Genomic DNA, 20,678 nt, shown 5'->3' with positions numbered 1-20,678 from the left:
TGCTGCACGATTCCCCTGCTTTTTTAATGTTTGATAGAAATATTTGTTGGCTATAGGTACGTTCTTAAACCACAAGGGTTTTTTGCCTATTAGTGAATTTCTGTTCTTTTTAATCAGGGAGGTAAGAAATGGGATCCTGTGCAAGTTTGCTGAGAATGGATTGACCATTTGCATGCTTATTGTGTTCAGTGGAATTTACTCCCCTGCAGTCATGCTTAGGATAGATGATACTGAACATAGGGGATGGGGAGAGGAGCAGGCAGGAGGGGAAGAAGGAGGGCAGGTTTAATCATTTGCATACTTACTGAGTTCAGTGGGATTTACTCCTGTGCAATCATGGCTAGGATAGGTAAAACTGACCATGTGGGAGGAGAAGGGGGAGGAAAGAAAGAAGGGGGGAAAGAGGAGCAGAAGAAGGGGGAGGGGAAGGAAGGGGGACAGCAGGAGCAAAGGGGAAGTGATGGGAGGGAGGAGGAGGGCAGGTTTGATCAGTTGCATGCTTATTGAGTTCAGTGGGATTATTCTCATGTAATCATGCTTGAAAATGAATTGGACTACCTTCAAGCTGATTCTGAATTATGGCGACCCTATAAATAGCGTTTTCATGGTAAGTGGTATTCAGAGGGGGTTTACCACTGCCTTCCTCTGAGGCTGAGAGGCCGTGACTGGCCTAAGGTCTCCCAGTGATCTTCATGGCTGTGTGGGGATTTGAACCCTGGTCTTCCAGGTTGTAGTCCTAGGATAGGTAAAACTGACCATGGGGGAGGAGGAGGGGAGGGGCAGAGGGAAGGGGAAGGAGGAGGAGAGGGAAGGAGGGGATTGGAATGAAATGGGGAAGGGGAAGGGAGGGGTGAACGAAGGAGAAGGAAAGGGGCAAGAGGGAGGGGATAGGAGGGAGAAGGGGAGGCAAGTTTGATCATTTGCATGCTTTTTGACTTCATGAGGATTTACTCCTGTGCAATCATGCTTAGGAGAGGTGAAAGTCACCTGGGGGAAGGGTGGGGGGAGAAGGAGAGCAGAAAGGGGAGAGGAGGGGAGATTGGGTGGGTGGGCACTGGGCAGAGGGGAAGCCCCTTTCCTTTCCAAAAGGAAAACACTGTGAACAGTATCATTCTTTTTCAGGGTTTCCCCCACCTTTTCATACTACAGCAGGCACATGTAGCCTCCCACCCAAATTTAAACCAAAACTGTCCCTGGCCACATCCACACCAGACCTTTATTTCCCTTTAGACAGTCATGGCTTCTTCCCTAATGTAGCTAGTGAAGGGTGCTGAGAGTTGCTCGGAGACACCCTCTCACAGAGCTTCAATCAGAGTGGCTGATTGTTAAACCACTCTGGCCACTGGAGCTCTGTCAGGGGAATAGGAGTTTCCTCTCAGCACCCTTCACAAAGTACACTTCCCAGGATTCTCTGGGGGAAGCCAGGACTGTCTCATGTGAAACCTGGTGTGGGTGTGGCCCCGATTAGCCAATCCCAGCAGCTGGGAGTCTGGCTTTTAGAACACTGACAGTTGGTTCTTACTGAGCAGGACTGACATTATCATTGAGTTCAAGCCAAATTTCTTAAATGAATTAAAAATCAGCCAGGCATTTTTTAAACCTTTAAACTGCAGAAGATGAAGGTCAGAGTATGGGGCAAGGTCAGTAATAGGATTACAGGTACTCTGTGAACATGGCTGATTTTTTAATGAATTTCAACAGATTATGAGAAAAAAGTCCAAAAGGGGTCTGTTTTTCCCCTCTCTCTCGTGGCTGTGTAATTACTAGTTTCACAAAGAGACTGGATGTTCCAATTACTTGTTTTAAGAACAGTAATTGAAGACATGTTGCAAGCTGAAAAGTTTGCTCAGGAGATCATTTTGAGTAACCCTGAAGCAACAGTATGCCAACTATTCAAAAATAGTGGCATGGACTAGGAAGTCTTGCTTTAGGGCTTTGGTATAGGGCAGGAAGAAGAGATAAGTATTTTCATTCTAAAAAAAGGAAGGAAGAGTAAAATTGTGAGCTCCAGTACTAAGAAGGTGCACTGATGCACAATAAACATTTTTAGGCTTGTTTGTTTGTAATATAAATATGTTGTTGTTATGTGCCCTCAAGTCACTTACGACTTATTGCGACCCTATGAATCAGCAACCTCCAATAGCATCTGTCATGAACTACCCTGTTCAGATCTTGTAAGTTCCGGTCTGTGGCTTCCTTTATGGAATCAATCAAACTCTTGTTTGGCCTTCCTCTTTTTCTACTCCCTTCTATTTTTCCCAGCAGTATTATCTTTTCTAGTGAATCATTTAAATATATACACACCACATTTCTCTGCAAGTATTCACAAGTCAGCTTTTAACAATAAAAAATTGCCTAACAAGACTACAATAAGAGAGCAGACAATTAAAAAAGAAAGCAGACAGATATGTTAAAACTAATCCCAACTAAAAAATGCCTACTGAAGTTATAGTGTCATAAATGCCAGTTTTAAAGCAGTCAAAACACAGCTTTCTAGTGAGGTCATTATATTACCTGGGAGTCACAAATGAAAAGGTCCTCTCTCTTGTTACGCCACTGACAGATGTTCAGTTGGTGGGAACAAGCAACATCTCAGAAGATAAGCCAAGTTCCTGGGCAGGTTCATGTAGGAGAAGGTGATTCCCAAGATGTCCAGGTGTCAGACAGTTTAGGATTGGGATGAAGAACCTGTGGCTCTCCAGACGTTGTTGGACTACAACAGCCATCATCACTTCCCATTGGCTATACTGCCTGGGACTTATAGGGGATGGAGTTCAACATCTGGAGAACCACAATGTCCTTGTTCCTAGTTTAGTGCTTAAAAAACGAAACCCAGCATCAAGAATTGAGCCAGAAATCAATTTGTTACTAATGAAGATGGCATAATATTATCTGTCCTGCTTGCTCTGGACAACAGTGTGCATAGTAAAGTGCTATAGCTACCAAGAGGTCTGGGTGCACAGGTGGTATCATAACTGCTGTCATACCAGAAATGCACTAACTATAATCATAAAGCTTTTGATACAACCTGGGATATACTGGCAATATAAAAATTGAACGCTACTGATTCCTACAGTATTGCTTATAAAGCCAATTTCTATAAAGCAGTGAAAATAATGTTTCAAATTATTCACATCCGTTCCTTACCAGTGGTTAGGGCTGATGACCCTCACTCATACCACTATACCAGTAGTTCCCAACCTGAGGGCTATGTCTTCCGGGGGGGCACGAAGTAATCCAGTGGAGGCCTCGAACAGTAAAAAAAAAGGATTTCTTCACTACCTGGACACTGTCCGCTTCCCACTGCTGCTGCAGATAACACCTCTCTTCTTGCTCCAAATGAGAAGGGAGGCCTTTGCTGAAGCACCAGAGCATCTTTCAGGCGCACTGACGGCAGGCGTCTGCCTATACCACACATGGCAGATGCCAAAGAAGGCTGAGAGAGGTGCTACCAGGAAGAAGAGGGGATTACTATCACAACTCCCATCTCCTTGCACTGCCACTGCTGACAACACCCTTACTCAGAATGACAGAGGGCTTTTCATGAAACAAAAAGAAACAAAGCTATAAGGAAAGGCTGCATTCCCCCTTCCTTCCTGGCAGCCAGCCTGCCTGCCTTTCTTGACTCCTGCTTCGCTGCCACCTCCTTTTAAAAATTATTCTTATTTGCGAGGTCGCCCAGATCGCGCCGTTAGCCCAGACAGAGCCAAGGAGCAGTGAGGAAACTCAGCACATGCTTGCCCCCCATCTCTGAGGCTAAGTGCATGTGCCAGTGCCCCCCCTTTTTCCACCTGCATTCTGCCCCCACAAGTTCTCTCTCCAAGATGCTGCAGCAGTTGAGGGTTTCCCACCTCCCACATGCCCAAATGCATGGATGCCTGCAGATGCTTGCAGGAGGGGCAGATGTGTTTGTGTGTGTACATGTGCTGATCTGTCTTCTGCTCCACTCTCATTCCCCAAGAGCATGCTAATCAAGTTATCAGTTCTGATGATCATCCCAAGGTCTAAAAGCACTAACCCCCCCTCCTCAACCTATCCACCCTTTTGTCTTCACATCCCCACCACTACCACATTGCTGCTTCTTGATTATGATGATGATTTTTAAAAGGCTCAATAGGTTGGCTGAGGCTGGGACCCACATACTGCAGCTGAAATGTATTTATTTAGTTAATGATTATTGCATTTATATCCCACATTTCCTCCAAACTGCTCAAGGTGGTCATATGGTTCTCCTCCCCCCTCCATTTCATCCTGACACCAACCCAGTGAAGCACGTCAGGCTGAGAGACTGTGTCTGGCCCAAGGTCACCCAGTGGTGGCTGGGTGGGGATTTGAACCTGGATCTTAGCCCAACAGTGTAACCCAGTGGTGTTGGGAGACAGGACTGTACATCTTCAGACTGTTGAGGGGGGAGAAGCGGGATCCCAGTTTGACTGGACATTTGCATTAAGAAAAAAAGCAACACCCCCCTGTCTTCAGGGAGCTTTTCATGGAAAGGGTTATTTGGAGATGTGATTTTGTCAAGCACCATTTTTTCAATTAAGAGACTAAAATTACAATTAGTGGGGAAGGGGGGTCAGGAGATTTTTTGAGCTGTACTCATAAAGGTTGGAAACCACTGCACTATACAATGCTTTGCCACCTAAATTCCAAATTTTCTTTTTTGCTCACAAGGCAATTGAGATTGTTAAGAAAACATTTTCTGCTAACAGTCACTATTGCAGAATTACCAATGATGTCTGCCAATTCTTATTAGTTATCAGCTAAGTGGCCTGATCTAAGTCAAAAGAATGTTTATGCCACAATTACAAGTAGTAATTAGCACTGAAAAGAGAACAGAATGCATTTGGGGGGTAATGTGCTTCAAAACCAAATTCACTGTGGGCAATTAAATCTAGTAACACCATTTTCCAATACATATCCTATACTATACCTTAAAGTCCAGATAAATCACCCTGTGCTTTATAGATTACAGCAAAGCCTTTGACTGTGTAGATCATGAAAAACAATGGAATACTTTAAAAGAAATGGGGGTGCCACAGCATCTGATTGTCCTGATGCACAACCTATACTCTGGACAAGGGCTACTGTAAGGACAGAATATGGAGAAACCGATTGGTTCCCCATCGAAAAGGGTGTGTGTCGGGTGTATTTTATCACCCTAATTATTTAATCTATACGCAGAACATATCATACGGAAAGCAGGATTGGACCAAGATGAAGGAGGTGTGAAAATTGGAGGGAGAAATATCAATAATTTAAGATACGCAGACGATACCATACTACTAGCAGAAACCAGTAATGATTTGAAACGAATGCTGTTGAAAGTTAAAGAGGAAAGCACAAAAGCAGAACTACAGCTGAATGTCAAAAAGACTAAAGGACAACAGAAGATTTATGCAACTTTACAGTTGACAATGAGGACATTGAACTTGTCAAGGATTATCAATACCTCGGCACAGTCATTAACCAAAATGGAGACAATAGTCAAGAAATCAGAAGAAAGCTAGGACTGGGGAGGGCAGTTATGAGAGAACTAGAAAAGGTCCTCAAATGTAAAGATGTATCACTGAACACTAAAGTCAGGATCATTCAGACCATGGTATTTCTGATCTCTATGTATGGATGTGAAAGTTGGACAGTGAAAAAAGCAGATAAGAGAAAAATCAACTCATTTGAAATGTGGTGTTGGAGAAGAGCTTTGCGGATACCATGGACTACGAAAAAGACAAATAACTGGGTGTTAGAACAAATTAAACCAGAACTAGAAAAGAAAATAATGCTGGGAAAAACAGAAGGGAGCAGAAAAAGAGGAAGGCCAAACAAGAGATGGATTGATTCCATAAAGGAAGCCACAGACCCGAACTTACAAGATCTGAACAGGGTGGTTCATGACAGATGCTCTTGGAGGGCACTGATTCATAGCATCACAGTAAGTCGTAGTCGACTTGGAGACACATAACAACAACAACTCCCAAGGGATATAAAACAATATTTGAAGTAGACAAAAGGAAAATGACAGTAGCGTATGCCAATACAGAATAAGTAGCAAGTATGAATCTGAGCTGTAACACAAAGATCTATAAGATATTAAATGCATTTCTTTCATTTATTTTCACTATCAGTTTTTCTATTCTTTCTTTTGCTCCTTATGAGGAAATGAAAACCTTTCTATCAGAACTGAAACATGACCCCAACTTACCTGCACCAAGATTTGTAAGGGATAGGACTATAGTGGACCCTATACGCAGGTTATTTAATGCAGTACACTATAGCAACCGTACAAAGAGGCCATTGGTCATTTCGCTTGATGCAACAAAGGCTTTTGATAAGGTTCTCTGGAAGTTTCTTTTCCAAGAATCTTGGTGAGAATTTTAAAAGCACAATACAGAGTCTGTATGAGGGCTCAAGAGGGTGTGTTCGGGTAAATGGAACAGATTCTCAGATGTTTGAAATTGGAAGAGGTACAAAACAGGGCTGGCCACTATCACCTTTACTCTTTGCTTTGGCAATGGAGCCATTAGCTCAAATTTTGAGGGTTTTATAAGGTTATTAAGGGATTATGCTTAAAGGGTAAATCGCATCTGTTAAATCTGTTTGCAGATGATGTTCTGGTAACAAATCTTATGCAGGCTATTCCTAGGCTAATTGAAATTATAAAGGAATATGGATTTCTGGCTGGTTTACAAATTAATTTTGATAAATCAGAAATGTTATGTTTTAATTTGGCTCCCAAACTACAAGGAATTCCACAACGGGAAACTCAATTAAAACTTTGCATTTCTACACTCAAATATCTTGGGGTTTTCATTTCTAAAAAAATAAGCAAAACTGAATTACTTAATTACACTCCTTTGATAAAGAATATAAGAAAATTGTTGCTAGATTGGTTAATTCCATTTCTAACCCCAATCTGAAGTGGCAGTATTTACTCCAACATACTGAGAGCATTCCATTTTTTTATTATTTACTGAATTTATATTTCACCCTTCCTGCCAAAGGAGCCTTTTTTCAGCTCTAGCCCCTTTAGCATTTTCTAAACATCAATCCTTCTGCGGCATCAGCATTTTTAGAAGATGTATAACACTAGCTCAAAGGCCGTCAATCAGCACCGCAATCTTTCAGAACAGCGACTTTTCAGTAGAAAGCAATGCTCATCCATACTGTTTAATCAGCAATGTATTTCCAATGTTCACTATTTCGAGTTTGTATCAATTTTGCCAATGTATAAATACTGATACGTGTAACAATGTAATCCTTGCCTTTCTGGCACCCAAATCAAAGATTATGAGAAGATCTTGTAAGGTTATTACACAATTAAATCAAACAAAACCCTACCTATTGCGATTTATATTATGAAGCTACTAAAATCAAGAATCTCCTAAAAAGCCTCCTCGCCATTTTCCCATTCTCCCCCACCTTCATGTTCTTAAGTGTTAAATGTTAAGAGTCCAGCTACAGATTATTACCCGAGGATGCTGATCATGTTCCTTGGTGCTCACTCGGGGCACATCAGGACTTCACCTTTTTTAAAATTTCTAATTTTAGATGTAACTTTGCTAGTATCAAAGCCAATGGTTCTAGTTCCCCAATATCTTCGCTACCAGATGGCTAATAAGCATTGGGTGAAAAATGCTCCATGAACACAAGGATGAACAAAAAGTATTTAGATCCTAGCAGCCTCTTAAAAACATTATTTTTTTAAAAAACATTTGCTGCACAACAGGTAACTGTTCTCTTTAAAAATTCACAGATATCAGAATGAGTTGTAAAAACTATTAATATCATTCATATGACAACAAAAGCCATCTCAATTTGGTGAATGTTGAGCTACTTAATTTTGAACAATTTATTTATTTATGTATGTATTTATTTATTTATTTACAATATTTCTATCCCACCCTTTTACCCCACAATGAGGCACTCAGGGCAGCTTACAATAAAATCACACACATACATAATAAAATTATACAGAATAAAAACACAAGCCAAAACAGTAAGTTAAATACATAAAATACAATTATTTTAAATACATAAAATACAATAAGCATATATACATATGTATATGTGTATATTATGTGTGTGTATACACACACACACACACACACACACACATACATACACACAAACAAACAGAGAAACCTACATGTGTATATATGAGTACATATATGAGGAAACAATAGTAAAAAATTATGGTATGATTTTGAGATGATAAATCTGCAAAGAAGAATTAACAGAAGGACATAAGCAAAAGGTAACAGCAACAAAAATAATTGTTGAAGGCACAATGAAAGAAGAAAAACTGTGCCTGCCAAACCTCTATAAGGAAGGAGCTCCAGAAAAGGAAAGGCCAGCACAAAAATAGCTCTGTTCCTTAAGCAGAACCACCAAAGCTCAGAGCAGATCTTAGTTAAGATACTCCATGAGTTACTCAGAATTATTAGGGATTTAATGCTCAAGAATAGCACCTCAAATTGGGCATAAAAACAGTCTGGCAGTCAATGAGCATGTTTCGAAAATGGTTCGCAGCAGCAGCAGGTAGTATCCAGATCCAGACATGTAGCATTCATATATTACTTACATGTAATATTAAAACATTGTACCACTCCACGATTAAAAACAGAATATACGACAGGAGTCACTCACAAGTGACAGACATCAATGGCGTTAGAACATGGAATAAACTCTTGATCTTCAATTCCAAGAGTAGTCCGATAGGAGCATTTGGGGGGGGGGTTCTGCCAAGAATTTTGGAAGGAACAGTTGGCCTGTTCAAAGCCCAATACCGTATTAAATAGAAGCAATGCGTTATTGCTGTTAAGCTGAAAACACACTTTGGGAACAGCAGCTTGACTCATAATTGACACATAACCTCTTTGGCTGCAATCCTTCACCAGTATCTCAGCATCACAAAGATCTTTCTAATTTAAAGTCTTGCATAAATGCATACTATTGGAAAATGGGGACAGAGATGAACCGACTTTACTGTAATTATTGGCTAGCTGAATGCTTTTATTTCATTCTGTAAAGTGTTCTTGAAGATCCACATACTTCTAAGAATACATCAGCCTTATTGATGCGATGTCTGTAGTTTCAGGGTGCTCTATATTAAAGCATTAGAAATTTTATTCTCCAGATCTAGCCACAAAGCTTATCCCATCCATGTCAAGGAATTCTCTGCTATTTTAATATTTATTATTAAATTTATATCCCACCCTTCTTCCCAAATAATATTCTAAAGTCTTGTGCTCAACCTGCATAAAAAAAATCTTTCAGGTGAGCGATAACTTTAATCAACACTAAAATTGTTACACTATCCTAGAACAATTGCACATCATCCACACAAGCCTTTCTAGAAATGAACATTGGATTTAGTACCAGCGCTGGTGCAACTGCAACATTACCATCCCCAGTGTGTTCAGAATGCTAGTACACTGCATCATCCAGTATCCTTTCAGTCCTCACTGAACAGTTACCTTCTGCTGCAGAACAATTTACCATATGACAGCATGAAATCTCACCCAAGATTCAGCCTTAACAAAGCCATGCTCTTAAGCCCCATATCACTAAGACCATCATACCTGCCAATTGAGATACCTTGGGTATCTTGGTTAAAACACGAAATCATTCAGAATAATTCTCAATATTTTGTCAATTATAAGATTTTGTTTTATGATCTTTGAATCTACTCAGCGGATCCACCACAGTATTTCAACAATAGCAAGTTCCCAGTGATCCATTGCAGGGCATTACAACTGAGCTTATGAGGCCCAGAGAGACTTTCCAACAGGATTGTTTTTACTTGTTTGTGTGCTGAATGGTGCTGTTAAGTGCAGTCAGGGAGCTTCCATTTGCAATGTTATTCAAATCTTTAGTCATGCCAGGGCAATATGTATCAAGCAAAACATTTCAAGATGACAAAAAGACAAATGAATCAAAAATAGAATAGGAAAATATTCCCTTTTTTGACGTCCTAAGAATAAATCAGTCATTCAGTATTTATTAAGGGTTTTTTTTATCAATGGTTTTATTCAGGGTTGTATCCAATGCTGCATGAGTGGAGTTCCAGCCTACGTAAGACTTTTTCTTCCTCTCTTCTCCCTGAGCTCCCTCTATGGGTCCCCAAAATTAGCTCTGGAAGATATCTAAGCTCCCTGAAATAGATTTTCTGGGTTCACAGGGGACTGCAGAGAAGAAGGGAAAGTTTTGTTGTGCAAGTGGAAGGCTTGTGCAAATATAGATAAGTAACAGACTGTTGGTGCTAGTATCTACTAGTATTGGACTAAGCACCTACTAGAGAGTTAGACATCCAGTTGTATGATTTACTCAACACCGTGCATTTTTTCAAGTATTCAGCATGACAACAAGAAGAAGCAAATATCAACAAGACAGAGCCTCAAGTAAGAATATTTTATTATTATCATCTGGACAGGAAAAATCCCAAGCATTTGGCCATCCAGGTGACCTTAACTTTGAAATGTTCATCCTTTTCTGAGTATGGCTGTTATGAGAAAGCACTAAAAATAATTTTCCAGTGATGCTGTTCCCTTTATTGCAAATATCATTCAAGTATTACTACTACACTATACCCTCAAATCCTACAAATTATTATGAAATGTAACATCCTGCTCTTTGGACCACAAACTTGGGAGTGGCTCCCATGTACAAAAACATACACTGTAGGTAGCCTCACCTTTGACTTTTCTCACTCATAGCTATTTCTGACGCAGACATTATCCCCATAAAGCAAAGGCATGTTCACAACAAACATGGCAAGACAAGAAGGTAGGAGGCACCATGTGAAGCTTCAAAAAGCTGTGATACAGAAAAGAAATAGCATGAGAGAAACTGGGTAAATCCTACTGACTCTCATCCTGTCCCTTCAAACCCAAGAATTCTTGCCCCCCACCTGCACAAGGTGATTTTCAATCCTTCAGTCTACCAGATCCTCCAGGTACATCTGCAATACTAACCACTCTGCTGACGCAATTGCTAATTTCAGTCAAACCCATTCTCTACCTCTAAAGCAAGCAGGATGAAGGGAGAGATTCCCACCAAAAGAGTTACTTAATATCTTCTTGCCTTATTCCACAAAATGTCAAATGCAACAGCAGGCTGCATGCACAAAGCTGTCTGTACACTCTACCACAAGCAGATGGTTGTTGCCATGGGTGGAGGCACATGAAGAGTGGAACAAGTTAAGCAAGGGAGCCAAGTTCAAGATGTTACTAGATAAGGTACGTTTCACAGTATAAGAAACCAAAATTAGTTACAGCTATCAGCACAGATGTATGGTCAGATGAATTACTGACAGGCATATCAAATTGTAGCACAGGAAAGAAGTAACAGAATCTCATTGTAGGTGAGATTTGGTTGACACATTTCACATACATTTAAACTTTAATTGCTCATCTGTATTTTTCACATTTCATTTCCCTCTGACTTTACTCTTTACATTTTTTTTTCTATATCTATGTGTATGATCACAGCTGGTATAGCACAGTGAGGAGGAGAGCCTGGCTGGGAGTCCAGAGTCTGTGAGTTCAAATCCCCGCTCGTGTTTCCTGGGTGTCAAGGGCCAGCTAAAGATCACCCCCACAGTGAGTGGCTCAGGGGTTACGTGCCCTGCCACCTGTGCAGCTGTGGGCAAGCTGCATAGTCCCAAGGAGCCCAGTTGCCCCCCAGCTGGCAGTTGCATACAAGGAAGGGGCTGGCTTGTGTGGCTGTGGCAAGCTGAGCAGGCCCTAGCCAGCTGGGGAGGACTAGCCTCAGAGGGAGGCAATGGTAAACCCCCTCTGAATACCGCTTACCATGAAAACCCTATTCATAGGGTCGCCATAAATTGGCAGTCCATTTCCATTTTCATGTGTATGTTCACCTGTCAACTGAGCACATCACACAATTGAAGATGTGGACTGTAGTCTACTGAACAATATACCATGATAGATTTGTGGTACCTTAGGGTGCCAGAAGACTCTATTTAGATCTAAAGAAATTTTGTTTCTTATGTTCCCCTCCTTTAGGAACACCAAGCTGTTCCATTAGAACTTCTTACAGTGCCACTGATTCACCAGTCAGTCAAGTAAAGACAAAATAAAAATAAAAAGTGTAATTGCAGTACATACAGATAATTACAAATAGCAACTGAATATGCATACTCACAACACTTTGAACCACATAGTTGAGTACAAATGTAAAGATCCTGTGTATGTGTACTATGAAATTTTATTACAAACCCACACTCTGTTCTTATTGCATTTGTCTTCAAAGAAGAAACATGACACACGCTTTGCATTACAAGACATGATCATTTTGTTTGGTTCACTTGTATTAGCAAGTGAACTATTTTCAATTAGCACAGTGTTCTCCAACCTGTTGCCCTCCAGATAGTGCTGGGTTACAACTCCCATCAGCCCCAGTCACCAACAGCTGTGCTAGTTGGGACTAATGGGAATTGTAGCCCAACAATATCTGGAGGGCAACAGGTTGGAAAGGGCTGGATCAGCATGTAGAAGAGACATGAGCATGTTTATCATTCACAACAGCATAATGCTCCCCCCAACACACATAACTCACGTCCATGCATAAAAACTCCCCATATAGTTTACTTGAAAGCCAGCAGTCACAGAAACAATTTGAGTGAAATCACAAACTCTGTCAAAGAGCACAATGAAGAGTTCACACAGGCACATAGGGCAGTTCACTTTAGAATGTACCCCTCCCCCATTTTTCTCAGCCTTGGAACCATTTGATATATATTTTATTATTTCTATGAAATGTATAAAAGAATGTGCCTTCCACATCAAACCATCCTTCATATGGAAAGGAATACTCTGCTGCATTACCATCTGAATTTTGAATCTGTTCTTTAACTGGCCCTTCTTAAGTACTGGGTTCAAAGGTTTACTTTGAAGATATCCTATAGGCACAATCTGAAGGTACATAATGCAGCAGACTTTCTGAAGTTAAGCAGCTGTAGATCTAGTCAATGCCTGAATGGGAAACTGCCAGAGAACATGCCTCTCTGAATATCATTATAAGTACATAACTGAGTATTTCAGTTATGTAATAAATATAAACACAAGAAGCGAAAAAGGTATTCAATGAAAGAAATAATGCAATTTGAGCTAACATATAAAAGCAAACAAAATTGCTCACTTTTTCATTACATTTTGGTTGGTTCTAATAGTTGCTACCCTACTTTGATTTTGGGATTATTTCCCAGTACAATTAGCTACATCCTATGTATAAAAGTACTGCCGAACTCTTTAGCTCATCCACCAGGAGGTGACATTTCCCCTGGTAAACTGGAGTTCTTGACATTGTTAACTGAGTTAAGGTTTACAAGGCAAGTCTCCACGGCAATTTTGTACTACACCAAAACAATGAGGAAGACCACTCCTTGTGCACACAAAACAGGAATGAGAGTTCTATATCACTACCAGTCCTAAGCTAGCAGTGGCCCTGAGGTGGTGGTAGATAAACTAATACAGGGCAACACACTGGTATTGTACGGCTTGCAGAAATCAGTGGCACTGCAGGATTAAATCCAGTTCCCAAGGAGGAGTCCATGGTGCTCCTCAAATTTTATTTCATTATTACAGCAACCACTTTCATAACCAAATGGATATTTATCTTATAAAAACTGGATAAACAACACAAAAACACAACACAGATGGGCAGGTTCTAAAAAAGCGTCATGCATGCACAGGAAAGAACTTCATACCCAGTTCTTTCTCCTAGAATCAGGACAAATAAGTAAGGCTAGCTGGATTCATTGCTTTCCCCTCATCTTAATAGCAAGTGGAAATCCATCCTATTCACAGGGCCAAACCCATGGGCATCAATAGTGAAAAAAGGACCCAGCCACCTATCCCTGACTTCCCTAACCTTATTAAGAATCTGTATCATGCCAGGTTAACTGAAAGAGGATGTTCCACGTGACAGGGGCAGCAGAGATTCTTAAACTGTCTGCTATATAGAGGTCAACCAACTTCAGCATTCCTCTCAATTGCATACTAGAACAGCCAGAGACTACCTTGGTCTTGTACAAATCACCAGAACAACACAGACTGCCATCTACTGCATACACAGGATGATTGCTCGATGAAAAATAATATAACCTTGAAACAAAGTGAACACAACATACAACTGCCTTGTCTTTCTTAAGACCTTTTAACTTGAGCATGATTGTAGCATGGAGAATGCTAAACAAAATGTTTCATATATACTCCTGTTTTTATTGCTACATCAGTAGCAAATAATCCATGCAGCCATGCTCATCAAAAGCAATCTGATTTCTTAGCAATACAGCCAGTAACAAAGTTGATCAGTGATCCACTGGTTGACTGCAATCAGTGTCATATAAATAAATAAATATCTTCCTTCAAATTTGTTAAGATTGTTTTGAACAACACAATAACTATTAAGCTTATTTTTCCAAGCTGTTTTACATTGTTATCACTCACTTTACCATGGTACTATTTTTCTGCTACATTAGGAAAGGCTATTAACATTTAGCTTAAGTAACTAAGTCTAGCAAATCCGCATCTCATTGAAATCCTGTATCAGGTGAGACTGTCAGATACCTGTTTCATTGCAATGATATATTACTCTAAATTTCTACACAAGATGCATTCCTTGGCCCAACATGTCAAAACTGAGAGTAAAAATTAAGAGGGATAAGAGGCTTAGAAGTCAAGTATAAATGAAGAACAAGATACCTATTCACTTGACACCTTGGATGATAAGATTTCCAACACTTTACATCTTTGAAGATAAAAATTACAAGGATCACTCAATATGAACAAGCTTTCATTACATGCCATTCTACAACTTAATTTCTTGTTGAAAATGCCACAGTAATTTCAAACTGTTCACTTGAAGATCACAAAACAAAAAACGTAAGAGCTTTCATGGTAGGTTATATTTAACTTATTCTGAACAGTACATATGTGCCTAATGAGAACATTTGCTGGCGTTTTAGATCATGAAAGGATCACAAGAAATTTGTAACAGGCTGCAGAGAGTCCTCTAAAGAGCTTTTGGGGGAGAAGTGCACAGCTGCTTCCCAGACACATTGAAATATAATCCACTCAATATACCCAAAGTTTAATTAAATGCAACCACAAGACGAGGAAGTGTACGCTCCCATCGCAGCAACGGGGAAGTGCACAGCAAAGTTCAGCAACAGGCGTTTAACACAAGCACCCACACTCCCTTTGTACTGTTTTAACAGTTTCACTTGTGAACTCTTTGGTATCATATGCAAATTCCCTGCTGTCAATTAATGAACGTTCAGATTACCGGGATTCGAGTACTGAGTGCACCCACTGGGACGCATCAATGCACTTTTATTATTTTACAACTTATACATTACAGGCAAAGCATCAATGAGAGAAGTTCTGCCCACCAATGCACATTCAGCTCAACCTGATTCTGTATTGATTCTATTTAACAAACAACTTCGCTGGGAGAAGGGGCAGGCAGAGAAAGAGAATGTACTTCTCACAACTATGAGAGATCACTAGCTGGAATCTAACCACAATACAGATCTAGGAAGCCTAAGAAGAGAGGAAAGACTCTGTACAATTTCTCCATAGTCCTTGCATTCCTAAGTAGAAATGAAGGGGGATAATTAATAAGGAAATAACAGGGCAGTGCCCCCATCCTTTTTGCTCCTTGGATGAATGAAAAATTGAGTTGAAGCCAAGATCCCATCCATCCAAAAACGCTTATTCAAGTTATTCTTTCCCTCCCCTTTTTTCAGTCTATCAAGTTAAGAGGGGCCCACGCAAGGAAGGCCGGGTGCTCTGCTGTGATAAAAAGGGGATGCAGCACTGAGGGAGGGGATGGAAGAGAGAGAAAAAGACTCCTCCAAGTCACTGCAGCAGCAGCGGCTCCCTCCTCCGCCTCTTTTCCTTGCACACCGCAGCATGCAGCTCCTTCTCGCTTTCTCTGCCAGCCAACCAGCCGCGCTATGCATCGATTTGTCCAAGACGCCACTGCCAAGAACAGGAGGCACGAAAGCACTCGGGGAAACCCAACGGGGGAGGAGGAACCAGGGTCGCCCTTGTCCCGGGCGGGCAAGCGAGCGGGCGGGCCCTCCGCTGGCGGGGCGGACCCTGGGCGAGAACTGGGTTGGGCTCCCTGCCTGAAGAAGGGGGAAAGAAGGAGGCTCCGACGGGCGGCGGCACCGAGCACGTCCCGCGTGACAAAACCCGCCGCTCAAGTGCCTCACACGCCTCAGCCTGGCGGCTCAGTGCGCCTCAGAGGAAGGGCAACGCCAAGCCACCCGAGTTCCGCTGCCCTGCCGGCGTCCCGGCTCTCAGCACCTGCCCTCCTGTCCCGGCTCTGGCCTCCGCCCCGCCGCTCGAGGGACTCACCGTCCTGTGCCGCTGCTGCTGACGATGCCTCCCCAGCCCCGGGAAGCAGCCGGCGGCTGTAAGCGCCGCTCCTCCTCCTGCTCCACCACCGCCAGGGGTCCGGGAAAGGAGGAGGAGCAGCAGCGATCTGCCCGCGGTGGCCGCCATCTCTCAACTGGAAATCGCCCCGCTCTCCGGCAGGCAGCGCTGCGGGGTTGCTGGAAGGGGGCGGGGAGATCCCCGCGCGCGCACCAGCCAATCGCTCGGCCCTCCCCTTTGCTAAGGGCGCGGGCATCGCGTGTCAATCCCAGGCCAAGCCCGCCGCAACCGCGGCCGCCAATCGCCGGCGTGTAGCTATTAAGAGAGGCGGGACAAAACATCGAGAGAATCTTCGGTCAGAGGGGGGGGGTAATTCAGTATGAGCTGCTGGCTTATTAAGCAGCGAGCGAATTTCAGGTAGAGAAAGAAAAGAGCCGCTAGCGACACTTAAAAGCGGATTGCTGTCCATACCCCAAATTGGATCCGCCTACAAGAGTAGGAGGGTGGGTGGAAGTTGGACAGCCGTCAAGAATTTAAACTGCAATCCTAACATCACTTACCTGTGAGTAAGCCCCAATGAATTCAATAGGGCTTACTTTTGAGTAGACATGGTTAGGATTACACTGCTGGCCAATCTTCAAAGCTAGTTAATATTTGTTTTCTGGCATTAGGTAAAGAAGCAGGAGTGTAGACTTTCCAGTTTCTGAGGGGGGCAACCCTAGAAAAAGATGGGTGCAGGCCAGTGGCTATAGTGGTATCTCAGTAGTCTCCTGCTGTGTCTTGTCTTTGAAATTCACGTTTAGGATGGTCACTTTAAGATCTGCAAATGTCTATGCATGTACATAGGACAAACCGGGCAGTCTCTACCCAAGAGAATAAATGGACACAAATTTCACATTAAGAAAGGTAACACAAGAAAGTTGGTTGTTGTTGTTGTTATGTGTCTCCAAGCCGACTACGACTTATGGCGACCCTATGAATCAGTGACCCCCAAGAGCATCTGTCATAAACCACCCTGTCCATAACTTGTAAGTTCAGATGTGTGGCTTCCTTTATGGAATCAATCCATTTCTTGTTTGGCCTTTCTCTTTTTCTACTTCCTTCTCTTTCCCAGCATTATTGTCTTTTCTAATGAATCATGTCTTCTCACAATGTGTCCAAAGTATCATAATCTCAGTTTCATCACTTTAGCTTCTAGTGACAGTTCTGGTTTAATTTGTTCTAACACCCAATTCTTTGTCTTTTTTGCAGTCCATGATATCTGCAAAGCTCTTCTCCACCACCACATTTCAAATGAGTTGATTTTTCTCTTAACAGCTTTTTTCACTGTCCAACTTTCACATCCATACATAGAGATCGGAAATACCATGGTCTGAATGATCCTGACTTTAGTGTTCAGTGATACATCTTTGCATTTGAGGACCTTTTCTAGTTCTCTCACAGCTGCCCTCCCCAGTCCTAGCCTTCTTCTGATTTCTTGACTATTGTCTCCATTTTGGTTAATGACTGTGCCAAGGTATTGATAATCCTTGACAAGTTCAATGTCCTCATTGTCAACTTTAAAGTTGCATAAATCTTCTGTTGTCATTACTTTAGTCTTTTTGACATTCAGCTGTAGTCCTGCTTTTGTGCTATCCTTTTTAACTTTCATCAGCATTCGTTTTGAATCATTACTGGTTTCTGCTAGTAGTATGGTATCTTAAATTATTGATATTTCTCCCTCCAATTTTCACACCTCCTTCATCATGGTCCAATCCTGCTTTCCGTATGGTATGTTCTGCGTATAGATTAAATAAATAGGGTGATAAAATACACCCCTGTCTCAAACCCTTTCCGATGGGGAACCAATCGGTTTCTCCATATTCTGTCCTTACGGTAGCCTCTTGTAATTTTCTTGGCTATCCAATTGCAGGAGTGTTGTTTCTCTTTCATTCAGAAGAGTGACATAGCAGTATGAAATTATAGCATCATGGGTGCCTTTATTTGGTAAAGACATGGTTGACATTTTTGGCAATCACTTGTGGCCGAGTAAGATTGTCTTCCAAGATAAGGTCTTTAACTGTGGGTCCCTAAGTAACTGTGCAGGCCAATTCTGGATCCACACAGCCTTCCACAGTGAGGACATAGGTTTCCAGATGGAAGAAGGTCATCATGAAGATTTGTTTGACATGCCTTCCGCTTAGCTCGTTTGTCCCATTCGCCCTGTATTTGTGCTTCTTCAAAGTCCATAGCACCTTTGATAATTGCTGACCTCCATTTGGGATGTCCATGGTTGTCTCTTAGCCATTGCAGAGTGCAAAACAGTTGCTGTGCTCTAACTCAGTTTCTGAGCATTGTATAGAGTTCAAAGTAGTTGCAATCATCTTCTTTTCACTTCTAGTTCTCAACCAACTATCTTGTGAGTGTTACAAGCACATCTTGGGGACAATTGTGAGGTGCATCATGACAGCCCACACAGCCATGCCCCCAAGGAAAATCCAGAGTCATGCCACTGGGATTTTATATATCTTTTCTAACACACTGCTTAAAAACTCCACCTTAAAGACAAACTTTCAAAGCAAACAATAAAATTTTATAATTAAGTTTATGAGGCATGACTTCAATCTTGTGCATAGTTACCTGGGAGTATGCACCATCAAACTCAATGGTGCTTATTTCTGCTGTACAGGTTCAACTTGTAAAACACATTTGGCTTTAACAAAAAATCTTCAGGCAACTGAAATACAACCAACCTTTCACTTTTAATTAACAATACAAACATTTTTATTTACAGTTTTTAAAATTTTACAACAAAGTCAAACTGTCTCTCTGTTCCTGTAAACTTTCTCCTCCTTCCTTCATATCCCTCAACCCTCTGTATCCCTCCCTAGCCATCCACCATATCCCACCTATCCTCCCCAATTTCCCTTAAACCCCCCCATAGTTGGCATTCATTGATTTGTGACAAACCTGTACTTTTACTGCTGATTTCCTTGACACATCCTTTGTCTATGTGACCCACTGGTTATGACATAACAATGCAAGCCATCCTTCACATTTATAGACTTCTTGCACACCGAATTCTAATTGGTGGTCTCTGAATGAACTCATTAGCAATAACATTAAGATCAATTTCCTGAGAGATCTGTTTTTGTCCATGAAGAACACTTTCAACCCTTGCCTGTCCCATGCTTCACTGTATCAAGATGAAGCTGTAGAAACGTCTTTATTCTATGAAGGCATGAGATGGACCTTTCTAATATACAGGAGGAAACAGTATGGTAAGGCTTATTCTGATAAGCTTTTTCTGCTATTCTGGTAGTAGCTCATGCTGATGTTTTCCTTGTTCCTCACTCAGAAGATCATCCACATCTTGAAGAGCTTAAAGTTTAATTTTCAGCACCTTTGCTATGTCACATCATATCAAGATGAAGCTATAATCAAGTAGCCCTTGAGGTTGGTCCGGAAGCTGCAGCTGGTGCAAAATGTGGCGGAGAGACTGCTCACTGTGGCAGGGTATCGCCAACATGTCACCCTGCTGCTGAAAGGATTGCACTGGCTGCCCGTTTACTACTGGGCCAAGTTCAAGGTTCTTGCTTTGGTATACAAAGCCCTATACAGCTCGGGACCAGGATACCTGACAGACCGTCTTACCCCTTATATGCCCAGTCGATCACTGCACTCTGCAGGTAAGGGCCTCCTGCAGATACCATTTTATCAGGAGGTTTGTTATGCACAATATAGGAAACTGACCTTTAGTGTGGCAGCACCTACCCTGTGGAATTCCCTCCCCTTAAATATTAGGCAGGCGCCATCTCTGCTATCATTTCAGCGCCTTTTGAAGACTTTCCTCCTTCAACAAGCCTTTTAAATTGAGATCTATCCCAGTCTGCGTCTGTGTTAGAATTGCTTTTTAATGTTTTTTAATAATATGTTTTTAACCCTTTTTAAAAGACGTTTTTAAAGCTTTTTTAAATGTTTTTAAAGATGTTTTGTTTTAATGTATTTTAAGCTCTGCTTTTATGATATTTTAAAGTGTTTTTAGCATTTCTGCTTGCCACCCTGGGTTCCTGCTGGGAGGAAGGGTGGGATATAAATCAAATAATAATAAATAAATAATACATAATGCATTGAAGTGGGATACCTCCAACAATATTCCTCTGACTCCAGGAAAATCCTCTGGATATTCCCATTTTCTTTTGCATTCTCTTCGAAAGGAAATGGGAATATCCTTTTTGCTGGGGTTTATTTATTTCAGTTTATATCTTACGACATATTTTAAAAAGCCTCAGGAAA

General features: G+C 41.5%; 1 protein-coding gene across 1 annotated transcript in view; it reads right to left on the bottom strand.

Annotated features, from left to right (window-relative positions):
- Positions 1-16,647, bottom strand: part of MCU (mitochondrial calcium uniporter) — a 123,241-nt gene extending 106,594 nt beyond the window's left edge. Inside the window, exon 1 of the mRNA XM_061635304.1 lies at positions 16,386-16,647. Coding sequence (XP_061491288.1) covers positions 16,386-16,532 — 147 coding nt within the window. The 5' untranslated portion in view covers positions 16,533-16,647. The remainder of the gene's footprint in view (positions 1-16,385) is intronic.
- Positions 16,648-20,678: the final 4,031 nt, after the last annotated feature.

Source organism: Rhineura floridana, chromosome 7 (genome assembly GCF_030035675.1).
Source record: "Rhineura floridana isolate rRhiFlo1 chromosome 7, rRhiFlo1.hap2, whole genome shotgun sequence".
Classification (NCBI taxonomy): Eukaryota; Metazoa; Chordata; class Lepidosauria; order Squamata; family Rhineuridae; genus Rhineura; species Rhineura floridana.
This window is presented reverse-complemented; position numbering and strand designations above follow the sequence as displayed.